The sequence below is a fragment of the Oncorhynchus nerka genome, linkage group LG6 (assembly GCF_034236695.1).
Source record: "Oncorhynchus nerka isolate Pitt River linkage group LG6, Oner_Uvic_2.0, whole genome shotgun sequence".
Classification (NCBI taxonomy): domain Eukaryota; kingdom Metazoa; phylum Chordata; class Actinopteri; order Salmoniformes; family Salmonidae; genus Oncorhynchus; species Oncorhynchus nerka.
The window spans coordinates 39963422-39982291 of record NC_088401.1 but is presented as its reverse complement, the minus strand read 5'-3'; the positions used below and the strand labels follow the sequence as shown (position 1 = coordinate 39982291).

General features: G+C 41.5%; 1 protein-coding gene across 1 annotated transcript in view; it reads right to left on the bottom strand.

Moving 5' to 3' along the window:
* LOC115130438 (cadherin-18-like) overlaps positions 1–18870 on the bottom strand; it is a 231320-nt gene that overhangs the window by 12892 nt on the left and 199558 nt on the right. The window contains exons 9-10 of the mRNA XM_065019556.1: positions 15833–15954; positions 8934–9051 (exon numbers count right to left, since the gene is read on the bottom strand). Coding sequence (XP_064875628.1) covers positions 8934–9051; positions 15833–15954 — 240 coding nt within the window. The remainder of the gene's footprint in view (positions 1–8933; positions 9052–15832; positions 15955–18870) is intronic.

Sequence of the window (18870 nt, the reverse complement as noted above, 5' to 3'; positions counted from 1 at the left end):
CAGGTGTAGTGAAATGCTTGTGTTTCTAGCTCCAACAGTGCAGTAATACCGTCTTACTCACGTCGAAGAACGAGAGCTCACAGTCCTTGGTGTCGGCCACTGTCGGTGGCTCTGTGTTATCCTCAAAGCGGGTGAAGGTGTTTAGCTTGACCAGAAGAAAGAAATCGATTGTCCATGCCACATACCGTATGTCTCGTGTCGAAGCCATTGAATTGTGACTACACTTCTCTGTACTAACGTTTTACCTGTTTGATTGCCTTACGGAGGGCATAACTGCACTATTTGTATTCAACCATATTCCCAAGCACCTTGTCGTGGTTAACTGCTGTGGTTCGCACAAATGCTGCCATCTATCCACGGTTTTTGATTTGGGTAGGTTTTTGACTTGGGTAGGTTTTAATAGTCACAGTGGGAACAACATCCCCTATACACTTCCTGATGAACTCAGTCAATGTGTCAGTGTATATGCCCATGTTATTCTCAGAGGAAACCTGGAACATATCCCAGTCCGTGTGATCAAAACAATCTTGTAGCATGAGTTCCGATTGGTCAGACCAGTGTGTAATAGATCTTAGCACGGGTGATCTTAGCACGTGTACTTCCTGTTTGAGTTTCAGCCTATATGATGGGAGGAGCAGAATGGAGTCCTGAAGGGATTTGCTGAAAGGAGGGCGGGGAGTGCCTTGTAGCCACCCCGGAAGGGAGAGTAACAATGGTTGAGAGTTTTTGAAGCACGAGTACTATAAGCAATGTGTTGATAGTATTTCAGTAGGTTTTTCCTGGTTTCCAGTTTTCCAGTGTAGTTCCTTGAGGGCCGTCGTGGTATCGACTTGAATGGGAATATACACGGCTGTGACTATAACCAAAGACAATTCTCTTGGGAGGTAAAACGGTCGGCATTTGATTGTGAGGTATTCTAGGTCAGGTGAACAAAATAACTTAAGTTCCTGTACGTTATCACAATTACACCATGAGTCATTAAAACAACATGAAACATACACCTCAGCCTTTCTTCTTCCCAGAGAGTTATTTTTTCCCATCTGGGCAATGGGGGCTGTATGGATGGGGATGGTATATCCGGAGAGAGCCATGATTCCGTGAAAACAGAGAATGTTACAGTCCCTGATGTCTCTATGGAAGGAGATCTTTGCCCTGTGCTCATCTACTTTATTGTCTAGGGACTGAACATTAGCAGAGCATGAGCTGTTCCCGGACGACAGTGTGATCACACTCTCCATAGCCGATGTGAATAAGACCTTTAACAGATCTACATTGAAAAGGCAGCAGGGCCAGATGGATTACCAGGATGTGTACTCTGAGCAGGCGCTGACGAACTGGCAAGTGTCTGCACTGACATGTTTAACCTGTCCCTGACCGAGTCTGTAATACCAACATGTTTCAAGCAGACCATAGTCCCTGTACCCTAGACCCACTCCAATGTGCATACCGCCCCAACAGATCCACAGATGATGCAATCTCTATTGCACTCCACACTGCCCTTTCCCACCTGGACAAAAAAGGAACACCTATGTGAGAATGCTATTCATTGACTACAGCTCAGCATTCAACACCATAGTGCCCTCAAAGCTCATCACTAAGTTAAGGACCTTGGGACTAAACACCTCCCTCCACAACCAGATCCTGGACTTCCTGATGGGCCGCCCCTAGGTGGTAAGGGTAGGTAACAACACATCTGCCACAATGATCCTCAGTGGTGCGTGCTCAGTCCCCTCCTGTACTCCCTGTTCACCCATGACTGCATGGCCAAGCATGAGTTAAACACCATATTTAAGTTTGCAGATGACACAACAATGGTAGACCTGATCACTGACAGTTTTGAGACAGCCTAAAGGAGGAGGTCAGAGACATGGCCGTGTGGTACCAGGATAACAACCTCTCCCTCAACTTGATAAAGATAAAGGAGATGATTGTGGACTACAGAAAATGGAGGACAAAGCACGCCCCATTCTCATCATTGGGGCTGTAGTGTGGCATGTTGAGAGCTTCAAGTTCCTTTGTGTCCACATCACCAACAAACTATCATGGTCCAAACACACCAAAACAGTCGTGAAGAAAGCACGACAATGCCTATTCTCCCTCAGGAGACTGAAAAGATTTGGCATGGCTCCTCAGAGCCACCCAAAAAATTATACAGCTGCGTCGTCGGTTCCATCACCGCCTGGTATGGCATCTCCACGGCATCCGACCGCAAGACACTACAGAGGGTAGTGCGTAGGGCCAGCACATCACTGTTGCCAAGCTTCCTACCATCCAGGACCTCTATACCAGGCGGTGTCAGAGGAAAGCCCCAAAAATTGCCAAAGGCTCCAGCCAACCTAGTCATAGACTGTTCTCTCTGCACCCACACGGCAAGCGGTACCAGAGCACTAAGGCTAGGTAAAAAAGGCTTCTTAACAGCTTCTACCCCCAAGCCATAAGACTCTTGAACAGTAAATCAAAATGGCTACCCTGACTATTTGTCCCCACCCCCCATTTTTACGCTGCTGCTACTCCCTGTTTATTATCCATGCAAAGTCACTTTACCTCTACCTACATGGACATATACCTTGGCTAAACTGTGCCCGTGCACATTGATTGCCGACCGGAACCCCCTGTATATAGCCTCGCTACTGTTATTTTATTATTGCACCATAATTTTTTAAATGTTTATTTTTGTATTTTGTTTCTTAAATGTGCATTGTTGTTTAAGGGCTTGTAATTAAGCATTTTACTGTTGTATTTGGCGCATGTGACATACAATTTGATTTGATATACTCTGAAGCGGTGGATGGTGTGCACGCCTCTTGAGTTGGATTCTCTACCGGCGGCATCTTAGAGCAGCCTCTGGGATGTTCAATTACTTGGGGGGTACAAAGAAAGGATCCAATTCGGGAAAGTTGTATTTCTGGTCGGAATGGTAAGTTGTATGTAGGCTGTATGTATACTGAACAAAACTATAAACGCAACATGTAACAATTTCAACAATTTTGCTGAGTTACAGTTCATACATGTGACCAACCACCTCGATTCGGTCATATGTAGCAAAATTTGAAATGGTGTTTTTTACATTGGATAAAAGCATAGCTGGTATATCATACACTGTATTTAAGGAACAATGGGAAAGTAATTATTTGAAAGTTGATTAACTTGTAACCCCACTTTTGAGAAAACGGTCCTTGAATGTTTTGTACACCTACCGGAGAGCTCTTCTTTGTCTACACCCATTCTACATTGTTCACACCAGCCCCACCCAACTCTTTAAGGATTCACATGTGAAGTCATGTGCTAAACAGTGTAGTAAAGATTAAGACTCGTGGTAAAAGTAGCCTACAATAAGGACAAATTCCAGGTAAACACAAAGTGTCCAGAGAAAAATATTTTATAAATATTAGATGACACACTTGTCTAAATTGATGGTTCATGTGAAAGAAATGCAATAACCCCCAGCCACATCTTGCTAATTGGATGGGTCTCTACAGAAGGTGTAAACGGTAGAGCGAAATGGTTACTTGCATAGTAGCAATTTCAAAAATAGATAGTGTCAATATAAAGAAAGAAATAAGTGAGAAAGCAGAGAAAGAACAAGAACAATGTACAAGAATAATATCAATATTGATATCAGTGATAGTTGAGGTGCATACAATCAGGAGTAAAGTGGCTGAGCAGCAGGATAAGAAAATAAATAGTAGCAGCAACATATGGTGTGTTAGGAGGGATTCAAGTGAATCGAGACACTGCAGATAGTGCTGATGACTAGGAAGTCACCCCCAGTGATGAACTGGTCGGTCCGAACTATGCATGAACAAGGGAATCTATATTCGGAGAGTCTGTTTCTGTCCTGCCCTTGACTTTGGTGCAGGGCATGTGATGTCCATAGCCTCTTCGTCGCAAAATTCCCTGAACTTCTCAAAAATATAAGTTGTCTAGCTGTGTCCAGTCCAGGTGGTGCTTGTACAGGCAGACCATCTATGGGAGGAAGGATAGGAAGGATGTCAGCGTTGCACAGCAGAGTCCAAACGCTCATTGGAGACAACATCATGCTCCAGAGCATTGAAACTGTAAAACAGGAAATAGCAAAACATTTAGAAGACATTACAACCTTGCATAACATCAATTCACCTCCCAAGTCAAGATAAGAAGAATGACCTCATACATACAATGCAATTAAAATGATATTCACCTGAAGTGCTGGTACTGCTTGATCTGTGGCAGCGGCAGGAATTATGGAGTCAGTTGTTGTTGCCAGCCATAGCTTTCCACCAGCACCCAACTATCATCCAGTCCAACCAGCTGTGGGATGTCTAATGTCAGCTAGCTAACGGTACACTTTAACTTGGGTTCTCTTGTTTAGACATGTAGGTAGCTAGCTAGCTAAACAATGAACCATAATCCCAATATAGAGTAAGAGCAATACAAATCAATTATTATAGATAGCTAAAGTTAACCAAATAGGTTCAATGTTAGCCTAATATTAGTTAGCTAACTAGCTATAACTACCAATGCAAATGGAATTCTGAGATTATATTCCTAAAATTACTTTAGCTTGCAAGGAAAACAACTTCAACAAAATTAGAAACGTATAATATCTGAAACTGTAGCTTGACTCTTACCCGTATACAGTGGGGCAAAAAAGTATTTAGTCAGCCACCAATTGTGCAAGTTTTCCCACTTAAAAAGATGAGCGAGGCCTGTAATTTTCAACACTTCAACTATGACAGACAAAATGGGGAAAAATATCCAGAAAATCACATTGTAGGATTTTTAACTAATTTATTTGCAAATTATGGTGGAAAATAAGTATTTGGTCACCTACAAACAAGCAAGATTTCTAGCTCTCACAGACCTGTAACTTGTTCTTTAAGAGGCTCCTCTGTCCTCCACTCATTACCTGTATTAATGGCACCTGTTTGAACTTATCAGTATAAAAGACACTTGTCCACAACCTCAAACAGTCACACTTCAAACTCCACTATGGCCAAGACCAAAGAGCTGTCAAAGGACACCAGAAACAAAATTGTAGACCTGCACCAGGCTGGGAATAATGAATCTGCAATTGTTAAGCAGCTTGGTTTGAAGAAATCAACTGTGGGAGCAATTATTAGGAAATGGATGACATACAAGACCACTGATAATCTCCCTCGATCTGGGGCTCCACGCAAGATCTCACCCCGTGGGGTCAAAATGATCACAAGAACGGTGAGCAAAAATCCCAGAACCACACGGGGGGACCTAGTGAATGACCTGCAGAGAGCTGGGACCAAAGTAACAAAGCCTACCATCAGTAACACACTACGTCGCCAGGGACTCAAATCCTGCAGTGCCAGACGTGTCCCCCTGCTTAAGCCAGTACATGTCCAGGCCCGTCTGAAGTTTGCTAGAGAGCATTTGGATGATCCAGAAGAAGATTGGGAGAATGTCATATGGTCAGATCAAACAAAAATATAACTTTAGAAAATCTTTGGAGGGAGTTGAAAGTCCGTGTTGCCCAGCAACAGCCCCAAAACATCATTGCTCTAGAGGAGATCTGCATGGAGGAATGGGCCAAAATACCAGCAACAGTGTGTGAAAACCTTTTGAAGACTTACAGAAAACGTTTGACCTCTGTCATTGCCAACAAAGGGTATATAACAAAGTATTGAGATAACAAAAGTTTATTGACCAAATACTTATTTTCCACCATAATTTGCAAATACATTCATTACAAATCCTACAAAGTGATCTTCTGGATTTTTTTTCTCATTTTGTCTGTCATAGTTGAATTGTACCTAGATGAAAATTACAGGCCTCTCTCATCTTTTTAAGTGGGAGAACTTGCACAATTGGTGGCTGACTAAATACTTTTTTGCCGCACTGTAGATACAGAAACACTAAACTAACGATTTAGATTTGTTAAGAACAAGGTCATTCCATCAATTCGGTTAACATTCTGCCAAAAAAGTACAGATTCAACTTAATAAGAAACACATTTTCCCATCTCAATTGTTTAAATATATATTTTATAAAAAAATATATATATATATTTTAAAAACGTCATTAAAAAATTCCATCGCAAGACTAAATAAAATGACTATAGTAAATGCCTATTAAGAGTCAAATAAAGTAACACTGTTGACTCTGTTGGATTGAGGATTTTATCTTTATCTTAATCAGGCCTAAATGGAACCTTGTTGTGTGCAACAGGGCATGGCAATTACAAAAACATTTCTAGCCAGTCTATGGGTAGCAGGGTTGATGTGTTAATCTCGACCCGCTCAGTTTTCCAGTAAATACCAGAAAATGGCAAAAAAGAGTAAAACCAGCTACCCTGCTTTACACTATTATTTTACTATTTAAAAATATATATATATTTTTTTAAAGGGAATTGTTTCACCTTATTAAAACAAGATTTCAGTTCGCATAACAGGGTTGATGTAAATTAATAAATTATCACATGAAATAAATAACAATCTTCAGAAAAGGCTTTGTCCAAGAAACAAAATAACTAGGGCTTTACAATGATGGTGAAAATGTTAAGTGGGAGATAAAAACTTACAAAGGGTGCACAGAAGGACATGTTAAAATGCAGAATTTTGGTGAATTTTGGCCCATTCCTCCTGACAGAGCTGGTGTAACTGAGTCAGGTTTGTAGGCCTCCTTGCTCACATACGCTTTTTCAGTTCTGCCCACACATTTGCTATAGGTTTGAGGTGAGCGCTTTGTGATGGCCACTCCAATACCTTGACTTTGTTGTCCTGAAGCTATTTGCCACAAGTGTGCTTGGGGTCATTGTCCATTTGGAAGACCTATTTGTGACCAGGCTTTAAGTTCCTGACTGATGTCTTCTTGAGATATTGCTTCAATATATCCACATATTTTTTGTACCCCATCTATTTTGTGAAGTGCATCAGTCCCTTCTGCAGCAAAGCACCCCCACAACATAATGCTGCCACCCCTGTGCTTCATGGTTGGGATGATGTTCTTCGGCTTGCAAGCCTCCCCATTTTTCCTCCAAACATAACAATGGTCATTACGGCCAAACAGTTCTATTTTTGTTTCTTCAGACCAGAGGACATTTCTCCAAAAAGTCTGATCTTTATCCCCATGTGCAGTTGCAAACAGTAGTTTGGCTTTTTCATGGCAGTGGCTTCTTCCTTGCTGAGCGGCCTTTCAGGTTATATCGATATATTACTAGTTTTACTGTGGATACTTTTGTACCTGTTTCCTCCAGCATCTTCACAAGGTCTTTGCTGTTGTTCTGGGATTAATTTGCAATTTTCGCACCAAAGTACGTTCATCTCTAGCAGACAGAACGCGTCTCAATCCTGAGCGGTATACCGGCTGCGTGGTCCCATGGTGTTTATACTTGAGTACTATTGTTTGTACAGGTGAATGTGGTACCTTCAGGTGTTTGGAAATTGCTCCCAAGGATGAACCAGACTTGTGGAGGTCTGCACTTTTTTTTCAGAGGTCTTGGCTGATATCTTTTGATTTTCCCATGATGTCAAGCAAAGAGGCACTGAGTTTGAAGGTTGGCCTTGAAATACATCCACAGGTACACCTCCAATTGACTAAAAGTATGTTGATTAGCCTATCAGAAGCTTCTAAAGCCATGACATAATTTTCTGGATTTTTTCAAGCTGTTGAAACGCACAGTCAACTTAGTATATGAAAAACTTCTGACCCACTGGAATTGGTATAGTGAATTATAAGTGAAATACTCTGCTCTAAACAATTGTTGGAAAAATTACTTGTGTCATGCACAAAGTAGATGTCCTAGCCGACTTGCCAAAACTATAGTTTATAAATAACAATACATTTGTGGTGTGGTTGAAAAACAAGTTTTAATGACTCCAACCTAAGTCTATGTAAACTTTCGACTTCCAACAGTGTATGGGTTCTTCCGTCCATGGCAGAGAATGTAAAATTGAAAAACAGAGACAAACTGGGGACCTTAGCTAGCTAACGCAGCCTGCTCTCTTAGAAAAAAGGGTTCCAAAAGGGTTCTTCGGCTGTCCCCTTATGATAATAAAAAAATATATATATATTTCACCTTTATTTAACTAGGCAAGTCAGTTAAGAACAAATTCTTGTTTACAATGACGGCCTGCTGAGGAATAATGGGTTAACTGCCTTGTTCAGGGGCAGAACGACAGATGTTTACCTCCTCAGCTCCGGGATTCGATCCAGCAACATTTCAGTTGTTATTTTGCCAACACTCTAACCACTAAGCTACCTGCCTCCCCAAAATATTCTTGACGAGGATGGGAACTGAACCCACGCGTGCAGAAAACAATGGATTAGCAGTCCATTGAGAACAATTTTTGGATACAGGTAAAACCCTTTTGGTTCCAAGTAGAACCGTTCCATGTAGGACCTATTCCACAGAGAGTTCTACATGGAACTTAAAATGGTTCTAGATGGAACCAAAAACATTTTTACCTGGAACCAACAAGGGTTCTTCAAAGGGTTATTCTATGGGGACAGCCAAAGAACACATCTAGGTTCTAGATAGCACTTTTTTTTCTAAATGTACTGTTATATCCACATGAGACTTACTGCTGGCTAACAGTTGCCATGGTAACCATTCAAAACTCACTCGGCCTTAGTGCTTAGTACACAAAACAATTAGGCATGTGGTAGAGTGGTGTAGGAAGAGACGCAAGGACTTGAGCATGTCATCTGTTAGACAACAACAAAGGTACCAAACATTCCTTTCCAACCCCATCATGGCAATCTGTTTTGTGACATATTTTTGTCCCTGAAACGCCAACAGTGCCTAATTGTCATCAGATCGACAATCAACATATTTATATGTACACCTCACAGGAACAGTATCTGAGGGTATCTGGTATTGAGTGGTTGAATGTGAAACCCTGGGTGGAGATTTAGCCACAGGGCAGAGCTAGAGAAATTAATAAGAAATGCACACAGATGATATTGAGTGCAATAAATACCTTCGTTGTCCTTGAGGGTGAAGTTGGGGTTGACAGGGACTCCGCTCGGCAACGAGAAGGAGAATCTCTGTCCGTTTGCAAAGTCATCCTTATCCACTGCAGTCATAGTCTGAATCACCTGTCGTGAATCAGAAAAGAACAAAAAGAGGAGCATATATCAATAACTAACTAATAATGAATCCTGACCTTTCTTCATATGAGTGCAAGACGTGTAAACCAAAAATGATGTATATTTCATCATCTGTTGCTCATTAGCTATACATTATGTTCATGCATAGCTTACAAAGGAACATCAAAAGTTCAGCGCTCAATACTCAACAATGATGATAACCACAAAACATTTGCAGTAAAAGGATCCTTTCGTATGGTCTGAGATTCCCATAGATTGGAAAGCTGCCACGCTCATCCCCCTCTTCAAAGGGGGAGACATTCTGCCAGGTCGCAGTTGTAAATGAGAACTTGTTCTCAACTAGCCTACCTGGTTAAATAAAGGTGAAAAATAAATAGACCCAACCTGCTACAGATCTATATCTATCCTATCCTGCCTTTCTAAGGTCTTCGAAAGCCAAGTTAACAAACAGATTACCGACCATTTCGAATCCCACCATACCTTCTCCACTATGCAATCTGGTTTCAGAGCTGGTCATGGGTGCATCTCAGCCACACTCAAGGTCCTAAATGATATCATAACCGACATCGATAAGAGACATTACTGTGCAGCCATATTCATTGACCTGGCCAAGGCTTTCGACTCTGTCAACCCTGTTGTCCGAACCTCTGGCAGTCTCTATGGGGGTATCACATGGTTAAATTCTAAGACCGACTCTCTTCTCTGTATACATCAATGATGTCGCTCTTGCTGCTGGTGATTCTCTGATCCACCTCTACGCAGATGACACCATTCTGTATAACTCTGGACCTTCTTTGGACACTGTGTTAACTAACATCCAGATGAGATTCAATGCCATTACAACTCTCCTTCCGTGGCCTCCGACTGCTCTTAAATGCAAGTAAAACTAAATGCATGGTCTTCAACCGATCGCTGCCCGCACCTGCCCGCCCATCCAGCGACACTACTCTGGACGGTTCTGACTTAGAATATGTGGACAACTACAAATGCCTAGGTGTCTGGTTAAACTGTAAACTCTCCTTCCAGACTTCACATTAAACATCTCCAAAATTAAATCTAGAATCAGCTTCCTATTTCGCAATAAAGCAACCTTCACTCATGCTGCCAAACATACCCTCATAAAACTGACCATCCTACCGATCCTCGACTTCGGCGATGTCATTTACAAAATAGCCTCCAACACTCTACTCATCAAATTTGATGCAGTCTATCACAGTGCCATCCATTTAGTCTCCAAAGCCCCATATACTACCCACCACTGCGACCTGTACGCTCTCGTTGGCTGGCCCTCGCTTCATACTCGTCGCCAAACCCTCTGGCTCCAGGTTATCTACAAGTCTCTGCTAGGTAAAGCCCCGCCTTATCTCAGCTCACTGGTCACCATAGCAACACCCACCCGTAGCAGATGCTCCAGCAGGTATATCTCGCTGGTCACCCCCAAAGCCAATTCTTCCTCTGGAACGAACTACAAAAATCTCTAAAGCTGGAGACTCTTACCTCCCTCACTAGCTTTAAGCACCAGCTGTCAGAGCAGCTCACAGATCGCTGCACTGTACGTAGCTCATCTGTAAATAGCCCATCCAAGTACCTCATCCCCATACTGTATTTATTTATTTATCTTGCTCCTTTGCACCCCAGTATCTGTACTAGCACATTCATCTTCCGCACATTCTACCATTCCCGTGTTTAATTGCTATATTGTAATTACTTCGCCACCATGGCCTATTTATTGCCTTTACCTACCTCATTTGCACATGCTGTATATAGATTTTTCTACTGTATTATTGATTGTATGTTTGTTTATTCCATGTGTAACTCTGTGTTGTTGTATGTGTCGAACTGCTTTGCTTTATCTTGGGCAGGTCGCTGTTGCAAATGAGAACTTGTTCTCAACTAGCCTACCTGGTTAAATAAAGGTGAAATATAAAATAAATAAATAAAATCCACAGTTTCATTTAGTTTTTCTGATCACATCCAATATACACATAAATCTGACCTCTGCGTGATGCATCATCGACTTCACAAATATCTTGCCTGTCTGAAATGGCACCCTATGCACTATATTATAGTGCACTACTTTTGACCATTGTCAATAGGGCTCTGGTCAAAAGAAGTGCACTATATTAAAAATTAAAAATAGGGTGACATTTCAGACGCAGCTCACAGCTGGAAGCCAATGTGAGTTGGCATCAAAGACCCTTCTGCCACTGGTGTCAGCTTGTTACCCTTAATTGATAAGAGGCTGACCCTGCCACTGTGGGTAACGTTTTGAGGTGCCCAAAACTGCTACCGCTTTGACTTCCAACCTATTAACTTAACTGCCGACATGTAAGGCATTCAGAAATCTACATTGGACTAAAAGTGCTTGTTATAAGTGTATGTTTGTAGTCTGCTACTCCCTAAATATGGACCACTTATAAAACTGTGTGTACCGTAAACTATCCACCTTGACAAAGCTTTGCCAATTTTGAAGTTTATTTTCCCTAAAATCTCTTCTTTAGATCAGAATCGACAATTTATCAACAGTTTTAATAGCTTCTGTTTTGTATTTTGTTATTTCATATACAGCATTCCTTTTTTTTTACAGAGGCTTGCGAAAGTATTCACCCCAAAGGCATTTTTCCTGTTGGGTTTGCGCCAGACTTAGCGTTTTCCTTGATGGCCAAAAAGCTAAATATTTGTCTTATCTGACCAGAGTACCTTCTTCCATATGTTTGGAGAGTCTCCCACATGGCTTTTGGCGAACACCAAACATGTTTGCTTATTTATTTCTTCAAGCAATGGCTTTCATCTGGCCACTCTTCCGTAAATCCCAGCTCTGTGGAGTGTATGTCTTATTAAAGTGGTCCTATGGAGAGATACCCCAATCTCCGCTGTGGAGCTTTGCAGCTCCTTCAGGGTTATCTTTGGCCTCTCTGATTAATGCCCCTCTTGCCTGGTCTGTGAGTTTTGGTGAGCGGCCATCTCTTGGTAGGTTTGTTGTAGCACCATATTCTTTCCATTTTGTTTATAATGGATTCAATGGTGCTCCGTGGGATGTTCAAAGTTTTCAGATATTTTTTTTATAACCCAACCCTGATCTGTACTTCTCCACAACTTTTTCCCTGACCTGTTTGAAGAGCTCCTTGGTCATCATGGTGCCGCTTGCTTGGTGATGCCCCTTGCTTAGTGCTGTCGCAGAGTCTGGGGCCTTTCAGAACAGGTGTATACAGTGGGGCAAAAAAGTATTTAGTCAGCCACCAATTGTGCAAGTTCTCCCACTTAAAAAGATGAGAGAGGCCAAAAATGAGAAAAAAAATCCAGCAAATCACATTGTAGGATTTTTGGTGGAAAATAAGTATTTGGTCAATAACAAATACTTTGTTATATACCCTTTGTTGGCAATGAGAGAGGTCAAACGTTTTCTGTAAGTCTTCACCATGTTTTCACACACTGTTGGTGGTATTTTCCTCCATGCAGATCTCCTCATTCCTCCATGCAGATCTCCTCTAGAGCAGTGGTGTTTTGGGGCTGTTGCTGGGCAACACGGACTTTCAGCTCCCTCCAAAAATGTTCTATGGGGTTGAGATCTGGAGACTGGCTAGGCCACTCCAGGACCTTGAAATGCTTCTTACGAAGCCACTCCTTCGTTGCCCGGGCGGTGTGTTTAGGATCATTGTCATGCTGAAAGACCCAGCCACGTTTCATCTTCAATGCCCTTGCTGATGGAAGGAGGTTTTCACTCAAAATCTCACGATACATGGCCCCATTCATTCTTTCCTTTACACGGATCAGTCATCCTGGTCCCTTTGCAGAAATACAACCCCAAATCATGATATTTCCACCCCCATGCTTCACAGTAGGTATGGTGTTCTTTGGATGCAACTCAGCATTCTTTGTTCTCCAAACACGACAAGTTGAGTTTTTACCAAAAAGGTCTATTTTGTTTTCATCTGACCATATGACATTCTCCCAATCTTCTTCTGGATCATCCAAATGCTCCCTAGCAAACTTCAGACGGGCCTGGACATGTACTGGCTTAAGCAGGGGGACACGTCTGGCACTGCAAGATTTGAGTCCCTGGCGGCATAGTGTGTTACTGATGGTAGGCTTTGTTACTCTCTGCAGGTCATTCACTTGGACATGTACTGGTCCCCCTGTCACTGCAGGATTTGGTTCTGGGTTACTGATTTTGCTTTGGTCACCTGCAGGTCATTCACTAGGTGTGGTTCATTTGCTCACCGTTCCCACGGGGTGAGATCTTGCGTCCCAGATTGAGGGAGATTATCAGTGGTCTTGTATGTCTTCCATTTCCTAATAATTGCTCCCACAGTTGATTTCTTCAAACCAAGCTGCTTACCTATTGCAGATTCAGTCTTCCCAGCCTGGTGCAGGTCTACAATTTTGTTTCTGGTGTCCTTTGACAGCTCTTTGGTCTTGGCCATAGTGGAGTTTGGAGTGTGACTGTTTGAGGTTGTGGACAGGTGTCTTTTATACTGATAACAAGTTCAAACAGGTGCCATTAATACAGGTAACGAGTGGAGGACAGAGGAGCCTCTTAAAGAAGAAGTTACAGGTCTGTGAGAGCCAGAAATCTTGCTTGTTTGTAGGTGACCAAATACTTATTTTCCACCATCATTTGCAAATAAATTCATAAAAAATCCTACAATGTGATTTTCTGGATTTTATTTTCTCATTTTGTCTGTCATAGTTGAAGTGTACCTATGATGAAAATTACAGCCTCTCTCATCTTTTTAAGTGGGAGAACTTGCACAATTGGTGGCTGACTAAATACTTTTTTTGCCCCACTGTATATACTGAAATCATGTGACAGATTGCACACGGGTGGACTTTATTAAACAAATGATGTGACTTCTGAAGGTCATTTTTTAGATCTTATTTAAGTGCTTCATAGCAAAGCGGGTGAAACACACCACTTTTCCGTTTTATATTTTGTCAAATTTTTTGAAACAAGTCATTTTTTTCATTTCACTTCACCAATTTGGACACATTTGTGTATATCCATTACATGAAATCCAACTAAAGATCAATTTAAGTTACAGGTTGTAATGCAACAAAATAGGAAAAACCCCAAGGGGGATGAATACTTTTGCAAGGCACTGTAAGTAGCACTTTCAATCAAACTCTCTAACAAAAGTAATAATCCCCGCCCCTCCATAAATACAAAAAGATGTAGTTATCTTATTTCATTCAAGTTTCTGTAGGAATGGTGACACTATCAAACCAATTTTTAAAGAAGTATTAGCTACATGGCTATATGGCAAACCACCATCTCCACTGGTCCACCCCTGTTTGCACCTCCTCCCTGGAAGTGATTGTCCAAAATCTCTGCAGTATTCTTCATTTAAATGAATAAGAATCTACATAGAGCAAATTGGAATGAGCTATGAGGCATTTTGAATGAGCAATCATTAACCCTCCTGTAACGGTTTCTTGACTTGAAGGAGATGCGGACCAAAGCGCAGCATGGTTATTTTGATTCATGTTTAATAAAGCACTTCACATGAACAAACTAACAAAAACAAGAACCGTGAAAACCCCAAACAGTCCTATCTGGTGCAAACACATAGACAGGAACAGTCACCCACCAACGCACAGTGAAACCCAGGCTACCTAAGTATGATTCTCAATCAGAGACAACTAATGACACCTGCCTCTGATTGAGAACCATACTAGGCCGAAACATATAAATACCCAAAACCTAGAAAAACAAACATAGACTGACCATCCAACTCACGCCCTGACCATACTAAATCAATACAAAAGAAAGGAAATAAAGGTCAGAACGTGACACCTCCCCTCTTTCTCACTCTGCTTGCTCCCCCTCTCTCTTTCACACCCCTCTCCTTGCCACTCCTCTCTCTCTTTCTCTCTGTCTGTCTACATTACATTACATTATGTTTCCTTTCTCTCTCTTCTTCCGCCCAATCTCTCTCCCTCTCTCTCTCTCTCTCTCTCTCTCTCTCTCTCTCTCTCTCTCTCTCTCTCTCTCCAATTCAAGGGGCTTTATTGGCATGGGAAACGTGTTAACATTGCCAAAGCAAATGAGGTTGATAGTATACAAAAGTGAAATAAACAATAAAAATCTCTCTCTTCTTCCACCCAATCTCTCTCTCTCTCTCTTCTTCCGCCCAATGAATCAATCAATCTCTCTCTCTTCCTCTGCCCAATCTTTCTCTCCCTTCTTCCGCCCTCTCTCGCTCTCTCTTTCTCCAATTCAAGAGGCTTTATTGGCATGGGAAACATGTGTTAACATTGCCAAAGCAAATGAGGTTGATAGTATACAAAAGGGAAATAAACAATAAAAATCTCTCTCTTCTTCCGCCCAATCTGTCTCTCTCTCTCTTCTTCCGCCCAATGAATCAATCAATCTCTTTCTCTTCCTCTGCCCAATCTTTCTCTCCCGTCTTCCGCCCTCTCTCGCTCTCTCTCTCTCCAATTCAAGAGGCTTTATTGGCATGGGAAACATGTGTTAACATTGCCAAAGCAAGTGAGGTAGATAATATACAAAAGTGAAATAAACAATAAAAATCTCTCTCTCTCTCTCTCTCTCTCTCTCTCTCTCTCTCTCTCTCTCTCTCTCTCTCTCTCTCTCTCTCTCTCTCTCTCGCTCTCGCTCTCTCTCATCCAAACTGCTGGGGGAAACACAAAGGTACACTGCATAATGCATGTAGTCAGGTCAAGGGAGTTGACGAGAGATAATCCATAGCTCTCAGCACCTTCTATCTCATGTGTGTGTGTATGTGTGTGCGCTACAGTTTATGCTCACCTGTCCTGGCCTTGAGCTCTCACACACAATGACCTCCTTGTCCTTGTTAATTTCAGGAGGGTTGTCGTTCACATCCAACACCTGCACAGTGACGGGGACATGGCTGAGGAGGCTAGGGTTGTCTAGAATAAAATACACACACACAAATGAATAACATTAATAAAGGAAAAAACTGATCCTAGGTCATCACTCATACTCTTTATGAAACACTTTATGAATATGGCTCCTGAATTAACAATAACACAAACTGATAAAGTGGTATCCAAGGGATCTGTTTTGCATTTTTTTTTTTTATATTTTAAAATCTTTTGTATTTCTACAATTGACTTGGTGGTAGACAATTTGACAAGATAATCTAGGAGTAGGAGGAGACAATGTTTACGATCACGAAGCAAAACATTTTCTTAATTTACAGGCTAAAGAACAACACTAAGAACAATATATTTGTTATTTGAGTTACTTTAGCTTGCTATGGGTGATGGATCATTTGGTCCCATGCTTGCATAGGCGATTATTCAGCACATCAGACTAAGGGCCCAGTCTACCAAACCATGTGGTGACTGTCTGTTCATGTGTAAAGGTACCACTCGCTCTGGCTGACAATTAACACTTCTGATGAAAATGTTGCTAATGAATTCAAGGAACAATACATCCATTTACACAAATACATATTATGTATATTAAGTGCTCAATTTACAAAAATCTTACAAACTGGAGATTAAGCTGTATAGGTGTTATGAAGATTAATGTAACTACATTTTGGTTACTTCCCAAATGGCACTGTAATACAAACCTACTCATTCAAGGGTTTTTACTATTTTCGACATTGTAGAATAATAGTGAAGACATCAAAACTATGAAATAACATATATGAAATCGTGTAGTAACCAATATATATTGAATTTTAGATTCTTCAAAGTAGCCACCCTTTGCCTTGATGATGGTGGGAACCACACATGCGGAGATAATCTATTCACCTACTCTGCGTCTCACAAAGACACGGCGGTTGGAACCAAAAATCTCAAATTTGGACTCATCAGACGAAAGGATAGATTTCCACCGGTGTAATGACCATAACTTCTGTTTCTTGGCCCAAGCAAGTCTCTTCTTATTATTGATGTACTAATACTCTGCAGCAGAGGTAACTCTGGATCTTACTTTCCTGTGACGGTCCTCATGAGAGCCAGTTTCATCATTGCGCTTGATGGTTTTTGCGATTGGTACTGTACATATTGTACTACTGTTGACCCGCACAACAGAGGGAATAGGGTGTAACTTCATTTGGGACGCAGACTTTGAAAAAGTCTGACATATTATTTTAATATGTCTGAATTATTCTTTCTGAAATTTTAAGTACATTGTCAAGCAACTAGTTACTGACAAAAAAAATTCTACCATGATTTCTGTGTTAATATGGAGGAAGGAAAAATAATATTCTAGTGGTGTGCGGCTAAGCTGAAAATGTTTCCTCAATAGTAACACTACATTTGGCACAGAGGTAGATAATGTGTACCCTTAAAAGTTAAAGATACAGTATGGAGCTTGGGACCCTGCGGGGCGTAGCAGTCATTATAATAAAAAACTACTTAGCTCTACAGTGCTTTAAAAAAGTATTCACCCCCTTGGCATTTTTCCTATTTTGTTTCATTACAACCTGTAATTTAAATGGATTTGTATTTGTATTTCATATAATAGACATACACAAAATAGTCCAAATTGTTCAAGTGGAATGAAAGAAAGAACTTGTAAAAAATATATATACTGTATCTAAAAAAGAAAATTAAGTACTGCGTTGCTATGAGCAAGGTGCGCCTTGTATATATATATATATATATACACCTGTTCTGAAAGGCCCCAGAGTCTGCAACACCACTAAGCAAGGCGCACCACCGAGCAAGGCGCACCACCAAACAAGGCGCACCACCAAGCAAGGAGCACCATCAAGCAAGGCGCACCACCAAGCAAGGCGCACCACCAAACAAGGCGCACCACCAAGCAAGGAGCACCACCAAGCAAGGAGCACCTCCAAGCAAGGCGCACCACCAAGCAAGGCGCACCACCAAGCAAGGCACACCACCAAGCAAGGCACACCACCAAGCAAGGCGCACCACCAATAAGGAGCACCACCAAACAAGGCACACCACCAAGCAAGGCACACCACCAAGCAAGGCGCACCACCAAGCAAGGAGCACCACCAAGCAAGGAGCACCACCAAGCAAGGCGCACCACCAAGCAAGGCACACCACCAAGCAAGCGGCATCATGAATAAAAACTTTTGGATCTTCAAAGTGGTAGGCATGTTGTGTAAATCAAATGATTCAAACCCCCCAAAAACCTATTTTATTTCCAGGTTGTAAGGCAACAAAATAGGAAAAAAGCCAAGGTGAATACTTTCGCAAGCCAATGTATAACCAAGTTGAGAGTCCATATTTCAGATGCAATTGGAACTGAGCTGACTGCCCATAGCATTCAAAAGTTAGAACTAAATGATGGCACCAGCTCCTATATTGCCCATAGGCCATCTTAGGTCGTACTGGTATGTCAGATCAACTCATTCGCCAATTTCTCATTCTCCGAATATCACAGAAACAAATCATTTGAATAAATAACAGAAATGTTTTCATAACAAGTGGCTATGTTTGACATTGATTAAAATATATGTTAATTAAACACATGAAAAATATACAAAAACGTTGTTGTGTTAGAAATGTATGAATATTGTTTAGCTTATTTCGGGAAATTTAAACCATACATAAAGCAATCACAGGTGTTGATTGGGAGAGCTAGCTAAGACAACAACGGGTAAAACAACAGTAGCTAATCAGCTAAGACAACAAGAACAGGTAAAATAGTGATGAATGGGCAGAGAGGGTCAACTACACACAGGGCCTGAGTTCGAGGCTGGGGCCGAGAGATAAACAAAATAAACAAAAGTGGAGTACCGTTATCAATGAACAGTCCAGCAGGCATCAGCTATGTATTCAGGTGATCATAGGGTCCAGTGAACAGAAATAGATGAAACAGGGAAGCCGTTAGGT